This window comes from Dendropsophus ebraccatus, chromosome 1 (assembly GCF_027789765.1).
Source record: "Dendropsophus ebraccatus isolate aDenEbr1 chromosome 1, aDenEbr1.pat, whole genome shotgun sequence".
NCBI classification, from domain to species: Eukaryota; Metazoa; Chordata; class Amphibia; order Anura; family Hylidae; genus Dendropsophus; species Dendropsophus ebraccatus.
In genome coordinates, this window is record NC_091454.1 from 233,768,563 (window position 1) to 233,783,441 (window position 14,879).

General features: G+C 55.6%; 1 protein-coding gene across 1 annotated transcript; it reads right to left on the reverse strand.

The window, feature by feature from the left end:
* Positions 1–603: 603 nt before the first annotated feature.
* LOC138786523 (serine/arginine repetitive matrix protein 1-like) lies at positions 604–2,749 on the reverse strand. The gene is made up of 2 exons (XM_069963506.1): positions 2,611–2,749; positions 604–2,462 (listed from the first exon to the last, which is right to left on the reverse strand). The coding sequence occupies exons 1-2, from the start codon at positions 2,747–2,749 to the stop codon at positions 604–606; spliced, it is 1,998 nt and encodes a 665-aa protein (XP_069819607.1).
* Between the last annotated feature and the right edge of the window lie 12,130 nt (positions 2,750–14,879).

The window sequence follows — 14,879 nt, forward strand, 5'->3', positions numbered from 1 at the left end:
GCCAGTAATGGTTTATCCATCCTTTAACGGTGCTTTACAATGAAAGAACATGCAGAGAGACACCTAGTGGTCAAAAGACAGTAAACCACCCCCAGCCCCAGAATATCCAATAATAATTATTCCTTCAGTGCTGCATAACTAAGCAGAAAAGAACGTAACATTTGCATAGACAGAGCAGAGTGTATGCTTGCAGTCAGTGAATAGACAACAAGATTATATGGTTCCCCAATACAATAAAGATATAAAAAAAGGTGCAGATTAGCTGCCCCCCCAATATTCATCCCATTCAGCAGCTATACTATGGGGATCGGGACACTACACCCCACTTCTTCACTCCCCTCTTCTCCCTCTCTACCCCCCCCCCCTCTATCTCCTCCCCTGCTTCCTTCCTCTTGCCCCCTGCCTCCTTAGTAAGTGTATGGTAAATGTTGGAGGTGGGCACTATAGGGGTCTTTTCTGGGCTCCAGTGTGGTTGGCTTAGGATGGAACGGAGTGTGCAGCAGGGTATAACTTTTTCCTGTATATTACTACCCAGCTCTGCACTGGTGCCACTTGGCGGGTACGGCTCGGCACTGGTGCCACTTGGTGGGGCACAGCTCGGCTCTAGTGCTGCTCGGTGGGTACAGCTCTGCACTGGCGTTGCTCGGTGGGCACAGACCTGCACTGGCGTTGCTCGGTGGGCACAGACCTGCACTGGTGTTGCTCGGTGGGCACAGCCCTGCACTGGCGTTGCTCGGTGGGCACAGCCCTGCACTGGCGCTGCTCAGTGGGCACAGCCCTGCACTGGCGCTGCTCGGTGGGCACAGCCCTGCACTGGCGTTGCTCGGTGGGCACAGCCCTGCACTGGCGTTGCTCGGTGGGCACAGACCTGCACTGGCGCTGCTCGATGGGCACAGACCTGCACTGTTGTTGCTCGGTGGGCACAGACCTGCACTGTTGTTGCTCGGTGGGCACAGACCTGCACTGGCGTTGCTCGGTGGGCACGGCCCTGCACTGTTGTTGCTCGGTGGGCACAGACCTGCACTGGCGTTGCTCGGTGGGCACAGACCTGCACTGGCGTTGCTCGGTGGGCACAGACCTGCACTGGCGTTGCTCGGTGGGCACAGACCTGCACTGGCGTTGCTCGGTGGGCACAGACCTGCACTGGCGTTGCTCGGTGGGCACGGCCCTGCACTGGCGTTGCTCGGTGAGCACAGCCCTGCACTGGCGTTGCTCGGTGGGTACAGCTCTGCACTGGCGTTGCTCGGTGGGCACAGACCTGCACTGTTGTTGCTCGGTGGGCACGGACCTGCACTGGCGTTGCTCGGTGGGCACAGCCCTGCACTGGCGTTGCTCGGTGAGCACAGCCCTGCACTGGCGTTGCTCGGTGGGTACAGCCCTGCACTGGCGTTGCTCGGTGGGCACAGCCCTGCACTGGCGCTGCTCGGTGGGCACAGCCCTGCACTGGCATTGCTCGGTGGGCACAGCCCTGCACTGGTGTTGCTCGGTGGGCACAGCCCTGCACTGGCGTTGCTCGGTGGGCACAGCCCTGCACTGGCGTTGCTCGGTGGGCACAGCCCTGCACTGGCATTGCTCGGTGGGCACAGACCTGCACTGGCGTTGCTCGGTGGGCACAGCCCTGCACTGGCGTTGCTCGGTGGGCACGGCCCTGCACTGGCGTTGCTCGGTGGGCACGGCCCTGCACTGGCGTTGCTCGGTGGGCACAGCCCTGCACTGGCGTTGCTCGCTGGGCACAGCCCTGCACTGGCGTTGCTCGGTGGGCACAGACCTGCACTGGCGTTGCTCGGTGGGCACGGCCCTGCACTGGCGTTGCTCGGTGAGCACAGCCCTGCACTGGCGTTGCTCGGTGGGTACAGCTCTGCACTGGCGTTGCTCGGTGGGCACAGACCTGCACTGTTGTTGCTCGGTGGGCACGGACCTGCACTGGCATTGCTCGGTGGGCACAGCCCTGCACTGGCGTTGCTCGGTGAGCACAGCCCTGCACTGGCGTTGCTCGGTGGGTACAGCCCTGCACTGGCGTTGCTCGGTGGGCACAGCCCTGCACTGGCGCTGCTCGGTGGGCACAGCCCTGCACTGGCGTTGCTCGGTGGGCACAGCCCTGCACTGGTGTTGCTCGGTGGGCACAGCCCTGCACTGGCGTTGCTCGGTGGGCACAGCCCTGCACTGGCGTTGCTCGGTGGGCACAGCCCTGCACTGGCGTTGCTCGGTGGGCACAGACCTGCACTGGCGTTGCTCGGTGGGCACAGCCCTGCACTGGCGTTGCTCGGTGGGCACGGCCCTGCACTGGCGTTGCTCGGTGGGCACGGCCCTGCACTGGCGTTGCTCGGTGGGCACAGACCTGCACTGGCGTTGCTCGGTGGGCACAGACCTGCACTGGCGTTGCTCGGTGGGCACGGCCCTGCACTGGTGCTGCTCGGTGGGCACGGCCCTGCACTGGTGCTGCTCGTGGGCACGGCCCTGCACTGGGAGAACAGCACTCCACTTTCTGGGCTGGTTGGTTAGGTTATGATGGGACTAGTGACCCTATATAGGTAAGTACTATATCCTGGTGCTGCTCGGGTAAATACTACGGTGGTATTTTCTGGGCTGGGCACTACATGTTGGTATTACTTTGGGGTACGGATACACTTATAATGAAGGAGAAGGAACAGTCAAGCTCAGAGCTGTAAATGTCACAGCCACAAAAGAAAGAGATGAAGGATATGCTGGCTTGAAAGTCCCCGACATCATGTCGTGTCCTGTTAGACATAAGGGTTGCGGAGCTGGAGTAGAAGCCCAGGGGTTAATCTTCAGCACTACAGATGGTTATGGGATTACTGAGCAGAGCTGAGCCGGATTAGCATCACTGCTCCTGCTGGTCACCCAGGACATATGGCTGACTGGGGAGGAGAAGAGATACGTAATGGGTCATTGCTGTTAGTGTATAGTCCACCATTCACATTGTGGGAATTTGACGAGGCCTCATATGTGGGCAGGGGGGGATGACGAGGCCTCATGTGGGGAGGGCTATGACCAGGCCTCATATGTGGGCAGGGGGGGATGACGAGGCCTCATGTGGGGAGGGCTATGACCAGGCCTCATATGTGGGAAGGAGGGTATGACGAGGCCTCATATGTGGGCAGGGGGGGGATGACGAGGCCTCATATGTGGGAAGGAGGGTATGACGAGGCCTCATATGTGGGAAGGAGGGTATGACGAGGCCTCATATGTGGGAAGGAGGGTATGACGAGGCCTCATATGTGGGAAGGAGGGTATGACGAGGCCTCATATGTGGGAAGGAGGGTATGACGAGGCCTCATATGTGGGCAGGGGGGGGGGATGACGAGGCCTCATATGTGGGAAGGAGGGTATGACGAGGCCTCATATGTGGGCAGGGGGGGGATGACGAGGCCCCATATGTGGGCAGGGGGGGGATGACGAGGCCTCATATGTGGGCAGGGGGGGGGATGACGAGGCCTCATATGTGGGAAGGAGGGTATGACGAGGCCTCATATGTGGGCAGGGGGGGATGACGAGGCCTCATATGTGGGAAGGAGGCTATGACCAGGCCTCATATGTGGGAAGGAGGGTATGACGAGGCCCCATATGTGGGCAGGGGGGGGGGATGACGAGGCCCCATATGTGGGAAGGAGGGTATGACCAGGCCTCATATGTGGGAAGGAGGGTATGACGAGGCCCCATATGTGGGAAGGAGGCTATGACCAGGCCTCATATGTGGGAAGGAGGGTATGACGAGGCCTCATATGTGGGAAGGAGGGTATGACGAGGCCCCATATGTGGGAAGGAGGGTATGACGAGGCCCCATATGTGGGAAGGAGGGTATGATGAGGCCTCATATGTGGGAAGGAGGGTATGACGAGGCCCCATATGTGGGAAGGAGGGTATGACCAGGCCTCATATGTGGGAAGGAGGGTATGACGAGGCCCCATATGTGGGAAGGAGGGTATGACGAGGCCTCATATGTGGGCAGGGGGGGGGATGACGAGGCCTCATATGTGGGAAGGAGGGTATGACGAGGCCCCATATGTGGGAAGGAGGGTATGACGAGGCCCCATATGTGGGAAGGAGGGTATGACGAGGCCCCATATGTGGGAAGGAGGGTATGACGAGGCCCCATATGTGGGCAGGGGGGGGGGATGACGAGGCCCCATATGTGGGAAGGAGGGCTATGACCAGGCCTCATATGTGGGAAGGAGGGTATGACCAGGCCTCATATGTGGGAAGGAGGGGATGACGAGGCCTCATATGTGGGAAGGAGGGTATGACGAGGCCTCATATGTGGGAAGGAGGGTATGACGAGGCCCCATATGTGGGAAGGAGGGATGACGAGGACTCATATGTGGGAAGGAGGGATGACGAGGACTCATATGTGGGAAGGAGGGTATGACAAGGCCCCATATGTGGGAAGGAGGGTATAACGAGGCCCCATATGTGGGAAGGAGGGTATGACGAGGCCCCATATGTGGGAAGGAGGGTATGACGAGGCCCCATATGTGGGAAGGAGGGTATGACGAGGCCTCATATGTGGGAAGGAGGGTATGACAAGGCCCCATATGTGGGAAGGAGGGTATGACGAGGCCCCATATGTGGGAAGGAGGGTATGACCAGGCCTCATATGTGGGAAGGAGGGTATGACGAGGCCTCATATGTTGGAAGGAGGGCATGACGAGGCCCCATATGTGGGAAGGAGGGTATGACGAGGCCCCATATGTGGGAAGGAGGGCTATGGCCAGGCCTCATATGTGGGCGGGGGGGGGGGGGGGGATGAAGAGGCCTCAGATCTCATATGTAGGGAGGGGGATGTGACAAGGCCTTATATATGGGGCGGGGATATTTAACTAGGCCTCGTATGTTGGCACATGGAATGACGAGGCCTTATGTGGGCATGTGGATATGACAAGACCTCCTATGTGGAGAGGGGGTGTGGTGTCCCACCACTGGTGTTGCTATTGGTTACACCCTTCGTAAAAGCCTGTACTTATTGTACACAAGTGGTGATGAAGGTAGTGATGAAGTTTCACCACTAGATGTCACTGTATTAGGTATATGTACTTAGATGCTACACGGCTAAAGTGTGTAAAGGGTTATTGTTTGTTTGTGTGTCACATGAATCTGTGAACCTATCTTTTCTTCTTCTCTCCTATCATCTTTCTCTTTACTTCTTCTAAAGCACTCTTCACCCACTCACAGCGCACCTTAGATACGCTGAGGAAGGAAGTCACGTGGGTAGAGAAAGTGTATGAGTCTTTTGTGTTGGACATTGTAGATGAAGGACACAAGCTAAAAAGCTCTGGGCCCTGGCCCTCTGCCAGGTCTCCTACTCTCAAGAGTTCAGTCTTAGTCAGATCCCCTGACCAAGACAAGACACAGCTAACAGTTTCTTCTCAGTTTACTCTACACAACACTATGCAGTGTTAAACTCCTACAGGAGAGGACAAGTCTGAGATCATCTTAACCCACGTCGTGGACTAGGAGAGTCACAGTGCAGGACAGTATCCACAGACAGCAGTAAGCTAGAAACCGATCCGGATACAGCAAGTTGCTAAGAGCCTAGGAACTCTATCTCGCAGCGCAGTTGTCTGCAGGAAATCCTCAGCATTTTGCTCGTCCCAGGTAACAAGGCCTTGTGCCACCCTCTAGGACGGGTCCCCCAACACTGGTAGGGCATTAGGTGGTGCGAAGACCCAAAGGTCAATACACAGGCACAAGTATTCTCATCTTTTTCTTAAGTATTCTTCTACCTCATCCTCCAACATCCCGGCAGAGCACAGTACTACTTGGGTTGGGACTCTCACGACATCCTCCTCTCTGCTACTCTGGTTCTTTGTATCTCTCAACACGGTACTCGGTCAGCAAGACTGTACTCCTCATTGTATTATTCATTGACCAAGAAGGAAAATTTATTAAAATATAACTTTTATTACTCTTTTAAAAAGGTTTCATGATAATTCAAAAAATATTCAAAAAGAAAGAGAATTGTACAACGCAGCCATCACCCTCCTCTTGTGCATATGTATAGACTTTCTCCTCCACAAATATCAAAGTTCATAAAAATGTTCTGTAACACAATGTGCATATTTCTTTTTTATATTGCACTTAATTATATTTGCACGTAGTTAATGTTAGCACAATATTTTTGTGTTTATTGTCCCTTTAGCTTACTTTTTGTGAGCAATTATTTTGTACACTCTAATTGAGTCAATGTAAACAAGTGAAGAGTTTATTTACTTCCCTTTTATTTCTCCCGTAGTAGGTATCAGAAGTGCTTCACTTTATATTGCACTGGCCCGACGCGTTTCCTGAACCATTATCCTCCAGGGCCGTTGGGTAAGCTCACATTCTTCTTGGGACCTTTGTTACAATCCTTCTGCACGGCTCTGGTGCGGCCATGTGAAGAAAATTTGGCTCTAAGAATGACTGGAAAAAATTAAGAGGGTAAAATACTTTATTCCTTTTAATGGATAACTGAGGTAGCAGAGTTGAGGAAGTAAGGTAGTGACGCAGCAGAGTTAAGGCAGGGGGTCAGGGGGTTATTGAGAGGAGTGCCTCGGAGCCATGGGTGACGTAAGGGTCAGTCAGGTGGGGCTGTGGGCGGCCACGGGTGAGTTACAGGGTGGGGGGCAGTCAGGGGGGCTGCTTTCAGAGAGGGTGACAGTGCCATATAGTCAGGGCCGCCATCAGCACCTGGCTTACTTAGTCAAGTGCTAGGGCCCACAGAGCCTCAAGGGTGCCCACCCCGGCACTTGCTTGCCCCGAAATGCAGGGCCACTGGACACCCATGAAGTGTTGCCACAGTCTCCCCTTCCCTCGCAGTTTTTACCGGCCAATTTAAGCCCTGGGAATATGTCCTGGTAAGCCCCACCCCCATCCTGACAAGCTCTGCCCCTCGGTTCCGACCGCGGGTGAAAGATTAGCCTGAGGAGGAGAAAGAGGCTGTACAGCAGGAAGGATGGTAACTATATCACTGCCAGTTGTAGGTCACTCAGCTTTCCTAGCATCTTGTATAGTAGTCAGTATAATGGAGGTCACCCAGCTTTCTCAGCATCTTGCATAATGTAGGACACCCAGCTTTCCCAGCATCTTGTGTAGTAGTCAGTATAATGGAGGTCACCCAGCTTTCCCAGCATCTTGTATAGTAGTCAGTATAATGGAGGTCACCCAGCTTTCCCAGCATCTTTTATAGTAGTCAGTATAATGGAGGTCACCCAGCTTTCCTAACATCTTGTTTAGTAGTCAGTATAATGGAGGTCACCCAGCTTTCCCAGCATCTTTTATAGTAGTCAGTATAATGGAGGTCACCCAGCTTTCCTAACATCTTGTTTAGTAGTCAGTATAATGTAGGTCACCCAGCTTTCCTAACATCTTGTTTAGTAGTCAGTATAATGTAGGTCACCCAGCTTTCCTAGCATCTTGTATAGTAGTCAGTATAATAGAGGTTACCCAGCTTTCCCAGCATCTTGTAGTCAGTATAATGGAGGTCACCCAGCTTTCCCAGCATCTTGTAGTCAGTATAATGGAGGTCACCCAGCTTTGATATTGGAAAGATGGAAAGCTATGGGGGGGCTATTTACTAATGTAAAAATGATTTTTAAGGGGATACCCCTGTGAAAATTACACTTTTCACCATTGAGAAAGATTTAGCAACAGAGAGAACTCTATTCCTGGACATGTATCTGTATGACAATAACACACAGTATATTTGAACGGTCAGATAAATCTGTCTGTGTAAACGCACCCTTAGCAACTCCTATGTACGATTGATTGATTGATTGATTGATTGGTATGACAGATGGGAAGACTTTTTTAAAATTCTATTATTCAGCAATGAAAACGGACTTGGAAAATGGACTTTTGGGCACCAAGTGTGAACTAGCAAATAATGGCGGTCACCCAGCTTTACCAAACCCAAGTATTACTGTCTATGGAGAGGAAAATGCTATCCAAGTCCCTGAGCTTGTCCCCAAGTCTGCTAAACACCCCACTAACTACCTAAATAAGCTAAATAGTGTATGCAGGCAGACAGCACTGATTGGATGGCAGAAAGGCGCTCAAACTTGAACTGGACTGAACATTTTACTGTTTGTTTGAGATTGAGTTAGAGAAAATCGAGATGTTCCACTTGAACTCAACTTTTCTCGAGCAGTTCAATCAACACTAATGAGGAGGTTTTATATGTGGGTGGGGGACATGACGAGGCCTCTTATGTGGAGAAGGGGGGTGTGACGAGGCCTCGTATGTGAAGAAGGGGGGTGTGACGAGGCCTCGTATGTGTAGAAGGGGGGTGTGACGAGGCCTCGTATGTGGAGAAGGGGGTGTGACGAGGCCTCGTATGTGGAGAAGGGGGTGTGACGAGGCCTCGTATGTGTAGAAGGGGGGTGTGACGAGGCCTCGTATGTGGGGAGGGGGGTGTGACGAGGCCTCGTATGTGGGGAGGGGGGTGTGACGAGGCCTCGTATGTGGGGAGGGGGGTGTGACGAGGCCTCATATGTGGGGAGGGGGGTGTGATGAGGCCTCGTATGTGGAGGAGAGTATGACGAGGCCTCGTATGTGGAGAAGGGGGTGTGACGAGGCCTCGTATGTGGAGAAGGGGGTGTGACAAGGCCTCGTATGTGGAGAAGGGGGGTGTGACGAGGCCTCGTATGTGGAGAAGGGGGTGTGACGAGGCCTCGTATGTGAAGAAGGGGGGTGTGACGAGGCCTCGTATGTGGAGAAGGGGGGTGTGACGAGGCCTCTTATGTGGGGAGGGGGGTGTGACGAGGCCTCGTATGTGGAGAAGGGGGTGTGACGAGGCCTCGTATGTGGGGAGAGGGGTGTGACGAGGCCTCGTATGTGGGGAGAGGGGTGTGACGAGGCCTCGTATGTGGAGAAGGGGGTGTGACGAGGCCTCGTATGTGAAGAAGGGGGGTGTGACGAGGCCTCGTATGTGGAGAAGGGGGGTGTGACGAGGCCTCGTATGTGGGGAGGGGGGGTGTGACGAGGCCTCGTATGTGGAGAAGGGGGTGTGACGAGGCCTCGTATGTGGGGAGGGGGGGGTGACGAGGCCTCGTATGTGGAGAAGGGGGTGTGACGAGGCCTCGTATGTGAAGAAGGGGGGTGTGACGAGGCCTTGTATGTGGGGAGAGGGGGTGTGACGAGGCCTCTTATGTGGGGAGGGGGGGTGTGACGAGGCCTCGTATGTGAAGAAGGGGGGTGTGACGAGGCCTCGTATGTGGGGAAGGGGGGTGTGACGAGGCCTCGTATGTGGGGAGGGGGGTGTGACGAGGCCTCATATGTGGAGAAGGGGGTGTGACGAGGCCTCTTATGTGGACAAGGGGGTGTGACGAGGCCTCTTATGTGGACAAGGGGGTGTGACAAGGCCACTTATGTAGAGAACGGGGTGTGACAAGGCCTCGTATGTGGGGAGGGGGGTGTGACGAGGCCTCGTATGTGGGGAGGGGGGTGTGACGAGGCCTCGTATGTGGGGAGGGGGGTGTGACGAGGCCTCGTATGTGGGGAGGGGGGTGTGACGAGGCCTCATATGTGGAGAAGGGGGTATGACGAGGCCTCGTATGTGGGGAGGGGTGTGTGAAGAGGCCTCGTATGTGGAGGAGAGTATGACGAGGCCTCGTATGTGGGGAGGGGGGTGTGACGAGGCCTCGTATGTGGGGAGGGGGGTGTGAAGAGGCCTCGTATGTGGAGGAGAGTATGACGAGGCCTCGTATGTGGGGAGGGGGGTGTGACGAGGCCTCGTATGTGGGGAGGGGTGTGTGACAAGACCTTGTATGTAGAGAAGGGGTGTGACGAGGCCTCGTATGTGGGGAGGGGGGTGTGACGAGACCTCGTATGTGGGGAGGGGGGTGTGACAAAGCCTCGTATGTGGGGAGGGGGGTGTGACGAGGCCTCGTATGTGGGGAGGGGGGTGTGACGAGGCCTCGTATGTGGAGGAGAGTATGACAAGGCCTCGTATGTGGGGAGGGGGGTGTGACGAGGCCTCGTATGTGGAGAAGGGGTGTGTGAAGAGGCCTCGTCTGTGGAGGAGAGTATGACGAGGCCTCGTATGTGGGGAGGGGGGTGTGACGAGGCCTCGTATGTGGGGAGGGGGGTGTGACGAGGCCTCGTATGTGGAGGAGACTATGACAAGGCCTCGTATGTGGGGAGGGGGGTGTGACGAGGCCTCGTATGTGGAGAAGGGGTGTGTGAAGAGGCCTCGTATGTGGAGGAGAGTATGACGAGGCCTCGTATGTGGGGAGGGGGGTGTGACGAGGCCTCGTATGTGGGGAGGGGGGTGTGACGAGGCCTCGTATGTGGGGAGGGGGGTGTGACGAGGCCTCGTATGTGGGGAGGGGGGTGTGACGAGGCCTCGTATGTGGAGGAGAGTATGACAAGGCCTCGTATGTGGGGAGGGGGGTGTGACGAGGCCTCGTATGTGAAGGGGTGTGTGACGAGGCCTTGTATGTGGGGAGGGAGGTGTGACGAGGCCTCATATGGGGGAGGGGGGTGTGACGAGGCCTTGTATGTGGAGAAGGGGGGTGTGACGAGGCCTCATATGTGGGGAGGGGGGTGTGACGAGGCCTCATATGGGGAGGGGGGTGTGACGAGGCCTTGTATGTGGAGAAGGGGGGTGTGACGAGGCCTCATATGTGGGGAGGGGGGGTGTGACGAGGCCTCTTATGTGGACAAGGGGGTGTGAAGAGGCCTCTTATGTGGACAAGGGGGTGTGACGAGGCCTCGTATGTGGGGAGGGGGTGTGACGAGGCCTCTTATGAGGCCTCGTCATACTCTCCTCCACATAAGAGGCCTTGTCACACCCCCCTTCTCCACATACGAGGTCTTGTCACACCCCGTTCTCCACATAAGAGGCCTCGTCACACACCCTTGTCCACATAAGAGGCCTCGTCACACCCCCCTCCCCACATAGGAGGCCTCGTAACCCCCCCTCCCCCATATGAGGCCTCGTCACACCCCCCTCCCGACATACGAGGCCTCGTCACACCCCCCTCCCCACATACGAGGCCTTGTCACACCCCCCTCCCCACATACGAGGCCTCGTCACACCCCCCTCCCCACATACGAGGCCTCGTCACACCCCCTACCCACATACGAGACCTCGTCACACCCCCCTCCCCACATACGAGGCCTCGTCACACACCCCTCCCCACATATGAGGCCTCGTCATACTCTCCTCCACATATGTGGGGAGGGGTGTGTGACGAGGCCTCTTATGTGGAGAAGAGGGGTGTGACGAGGCCTCGTATGTGAAGAAGGGGGGTGTGACGAGGCCTCGTATGTGGGGAGGGGGATGTGACGAGGCCTCGTATGTGGAGAACGGGGTTGTGACGAGGCCTCGTATGTGGAGAAGGGGGTGTGACGAGGCCTCGTATGTGGAGAAGGGGTGTGTGACGAGGCCTCGTATGTGGGGGAGGGGGTGTGTGACGAGGCCTCGTATGTGGGGAGGGGGGTGTGACGAGGCCTCGTATGTGGGGAGGGGGGTGTGACGAGGCCTCGTATGTGGGGAGGGGGGGTGTGACGAGGCCTCGTATGTGGGGAGGGGGGTGTGACGAGGCCTCGGATGTGGGGAGGGGGGGTGTGACGAGGCACTCGTATGTGGAGAAGGGGGGTGTGACAAGGCCTTGTATGTGGAGGAAGGGGGTGTGTGACGAGGCCTCGTATGTGGAGAAGGGGGTGTGACCAGGCCTTGTATGTGGGGAGGGGGGTGTGACGAGGCCTCGTATGTGGGGAGGGGGGGGGGGGGTGACGAGGCCTCGTATGTGGGGAGGGGGGTGTGACGAGGCCTCGTATGTGGGGAGGGGGGTGTGACGAGGCCTCGTATGTGGGTGAGGGGGGTGTTTGTGACGAGGCCTCGTATGTGGGGAGGGGGGGTGTGACGAGGCCTCGTATGTGGAGAAGAGGGGTGTGACGAGGCCTCGTATGTGGAGAAGAGGGGTGTGACGAGGCCTCGTATGTGAAGAAGGGGGGTGTGACGAGGCCTCGTATGTGGGGAGGGGGATGTGACGAGGCCTCGTATGTGGAGAACGGGGTGTGACGAGGCCTCGTATGTGGAGAAGGGGGTGTGACGAGGCCTCGTATGTGGAGAAGGGGTGTGTGACGAGGCCTCGTATGTGGGGAGGGGTGTGTGACGAGGCCTCGTATGTGGGGAGGGGGGTGTGACGAGGCCTCGTATGTGGGGAGGGGGGTGTGACGAGGCCTCGTATGTGGGGAGGGGGTGTGTGACGAGGCCTCGTATGTGGGGAGGGGGGTGTGACGAGGCCTTGTATGTGGGGAGGGGGGTGTGACGAGGCCTCGTATGTGGAGAAGGGGGGTGTGACAAGGCCTTGTATGTGGAGAAGGGGTGTGTGACGAGGCCTCGTATGTGGAGAAGGGGGTGTGACAAGGCCTTGTATGTGGGGAGGGGGGTGTGACGAGGCCTCGTATGTGGGGAGGGGGGGGGTGACGAGGCCTCGTATGTGGGGAGGGGGGTGTGTGACGAGGCCTCGTATGTGGGGAGGGGGGGTGTGACGAGGCCTCGTATGTGGGGAGGGGGGTGTGACGAGGCCTCGTATGTGGGGAGGGGGGGTGTGACGAGGCCTCGTATGTGGAGAAGAGGGGTGTGACGAGGCCTCGTATGTGGAGAAGAGGGGTGTGACGAGGCCTCGTATGTGGGGAGGGGGGGTGTGACGAGGCCTCGTATGTGGGGAGGGGGGTGTGACGAGGCCTCGTATGTGGGGAGGGGGGTGTGACGAGGCCTCGTATGTGGGGAGGGGGGTGTGACGAGGCCTCGTATGTGGGGAGGGGGGTGTGACGAGGCCTCGTATGTGGGGAGGGGGGTGTGACGAGGCCTCGTATGTGAAGAAGGGGGGTGTGACAAGGCCTCATATGGGGGAGGGGGGTGTGACGAGGCCTCGTATGTGGAGAAGGGGGGGGTGACGAGGCCTCATATGTGGGGAGGGGGGTGTGACGAGGCCTCGTATGTGGGGAGGGGGGTGTGACGAGGCCTCGTATGTGGAGAAGGGGGGTGTGACAAGGCCTCATATGGGGGAGGGGGGTGTGACGAGGCCTCGTATGTGGGGAGGGGGGTGTGACGAGGCCTCGTATGTGGGGAGGGGGGTGTGACGAGGCCTCGTATGTGGGGAGGGGGGTGTGACGAGGCCTCGTATGTGGGGAGGGGGGTGTGACGAGGCCTCGTATGTGGAGAAGGGGGGTGTGACGAGGCCTCGTATAATTATGGATTACTTCATCAGCCCACCCCCTGTCCCATTCCCCTGCCTGTGTCCCTTCTCCCACCAAACCCGTCCTTCCCCGCCAGTGCCCCATCTCTCTGCTTGACTCCCATCTTCCCACCTGCGCCCCGTCTTGCTACAACGGTTAGTGTGCAGGATGGGGGAGCAGGACAGAGATGGCGCACTGTATGCAGCTCAGTGTGATGGGATGTAGGGTGTCAGCCATTGTCAGCTCTCACAGACTTTAGTAACAAACAAAAAATAAATAAGACTTCAACATTTCAGGATTTATTGTTTTTTAGAACAGGAACATTCTTCAGTCAGCAGTGGGAGATACAGTGCGGTAGAGCTGGTGGTGATCCATCCTCCTCCTCCAGGAGCATCACCTATCTTCTGGACAATTATCTTCAGAGATGTTCAGCTACATACAAAAAAAAGGAAAGAGTCCTGAGAAATCCAGCAGCAGCAATCATACTGGAAGCCGCCATCATCATACAGGGAGCCGTCATGCTATACATAAATATCACATTGTTGTCACCATCACCACCATCAGTATTACTGTCACCATCACCACCATCAGTATTACTGTCACCATCACCATCAGTATTAGTGTCACCATCACCACCATCAGTATTACTGTCACCATCACCATCAGTATTACTGTCACCATCACCATCAGTATTATTGTCACCATCACCATCAGTATTACTGTCACCATCACCATCATCAGTATTACTGTCACCACCACCATCAGTATTACTGTCACCATCATCACCATCAGTATTACTGTCACCATCACCATCAGTATTACTGTCACCATTATCACCACCATCAGTATTACTGTCACCATCATCACCATCAGTATTACTGTCACCATCACCATCAGTATTACTGTCACCATCATCACCATCAGTATTACTGTCACCATCACCATCAGTATTACTGTCACCATCACCATCAGTATTACTGTCACCATTATCACCACCATCAGTATTACTGTCACCATTATCACCACCATCAGTATTACTGTCACCATCATCACCATCAGTATTACTGTCACCATCACCACCATCAGTATTACTGTCACCATCACCATCAGTATTACTGTCACCATCACCATCAGTATTACTGTCACCATCACCATCAGTATTACTGTCACCATCACCACCATCAGTATTACTGTCACCATCACCACCATCAGTATTACTGTCACCATCACCATCATCAGTATTACTGTCACCATCATCACCATCAGTATTGCTGTCACCATCATCACCATCAGTATTACTGTCACCATTATCACCACCATCAGTATTACTGTCACCATCACCATCAGTATTACTGTCACCATCACCACCATCAGTATTACTGTCACCATCACCATCAATATTACTGTCACCATCACCATCAGTATTACTGTCACCATCACCATCAGTATTACTGTCACCATCACCATCAGTATTACTGTCACCATCACCACCATCAGTATTACTGTCACCATCACCATCAGTATTACTGTCACCATCACCACCATCAGTATTACTGTCACCATCAGTATTACTGTCATCATCATCACCATCAGTATTACTGTCACCATCACCACCATCAGTATTACTGTCACCATCACCACCATCAGTATTACTGTCACCATCACCACCATCAGTATTACTGTCACCATCACCA

Excerpts from the sequence above, each read along its gene's own strand:
- LOC138786523 (XM_069963506.1), bottom strand. The coding sequence starts at position 2,749 with ATGTCTAACAGGACACGACATGATGTCGGGGACTTTCAAGCCAGCATA. Across the intron at positions 2,463-2,610 it reads AAGTGTATCCGTACCCCAAA|TGCAGGGCCGTGCCCACGAG; the intron begins GTAATACCAACA and ends CTGTTCTCCCAG.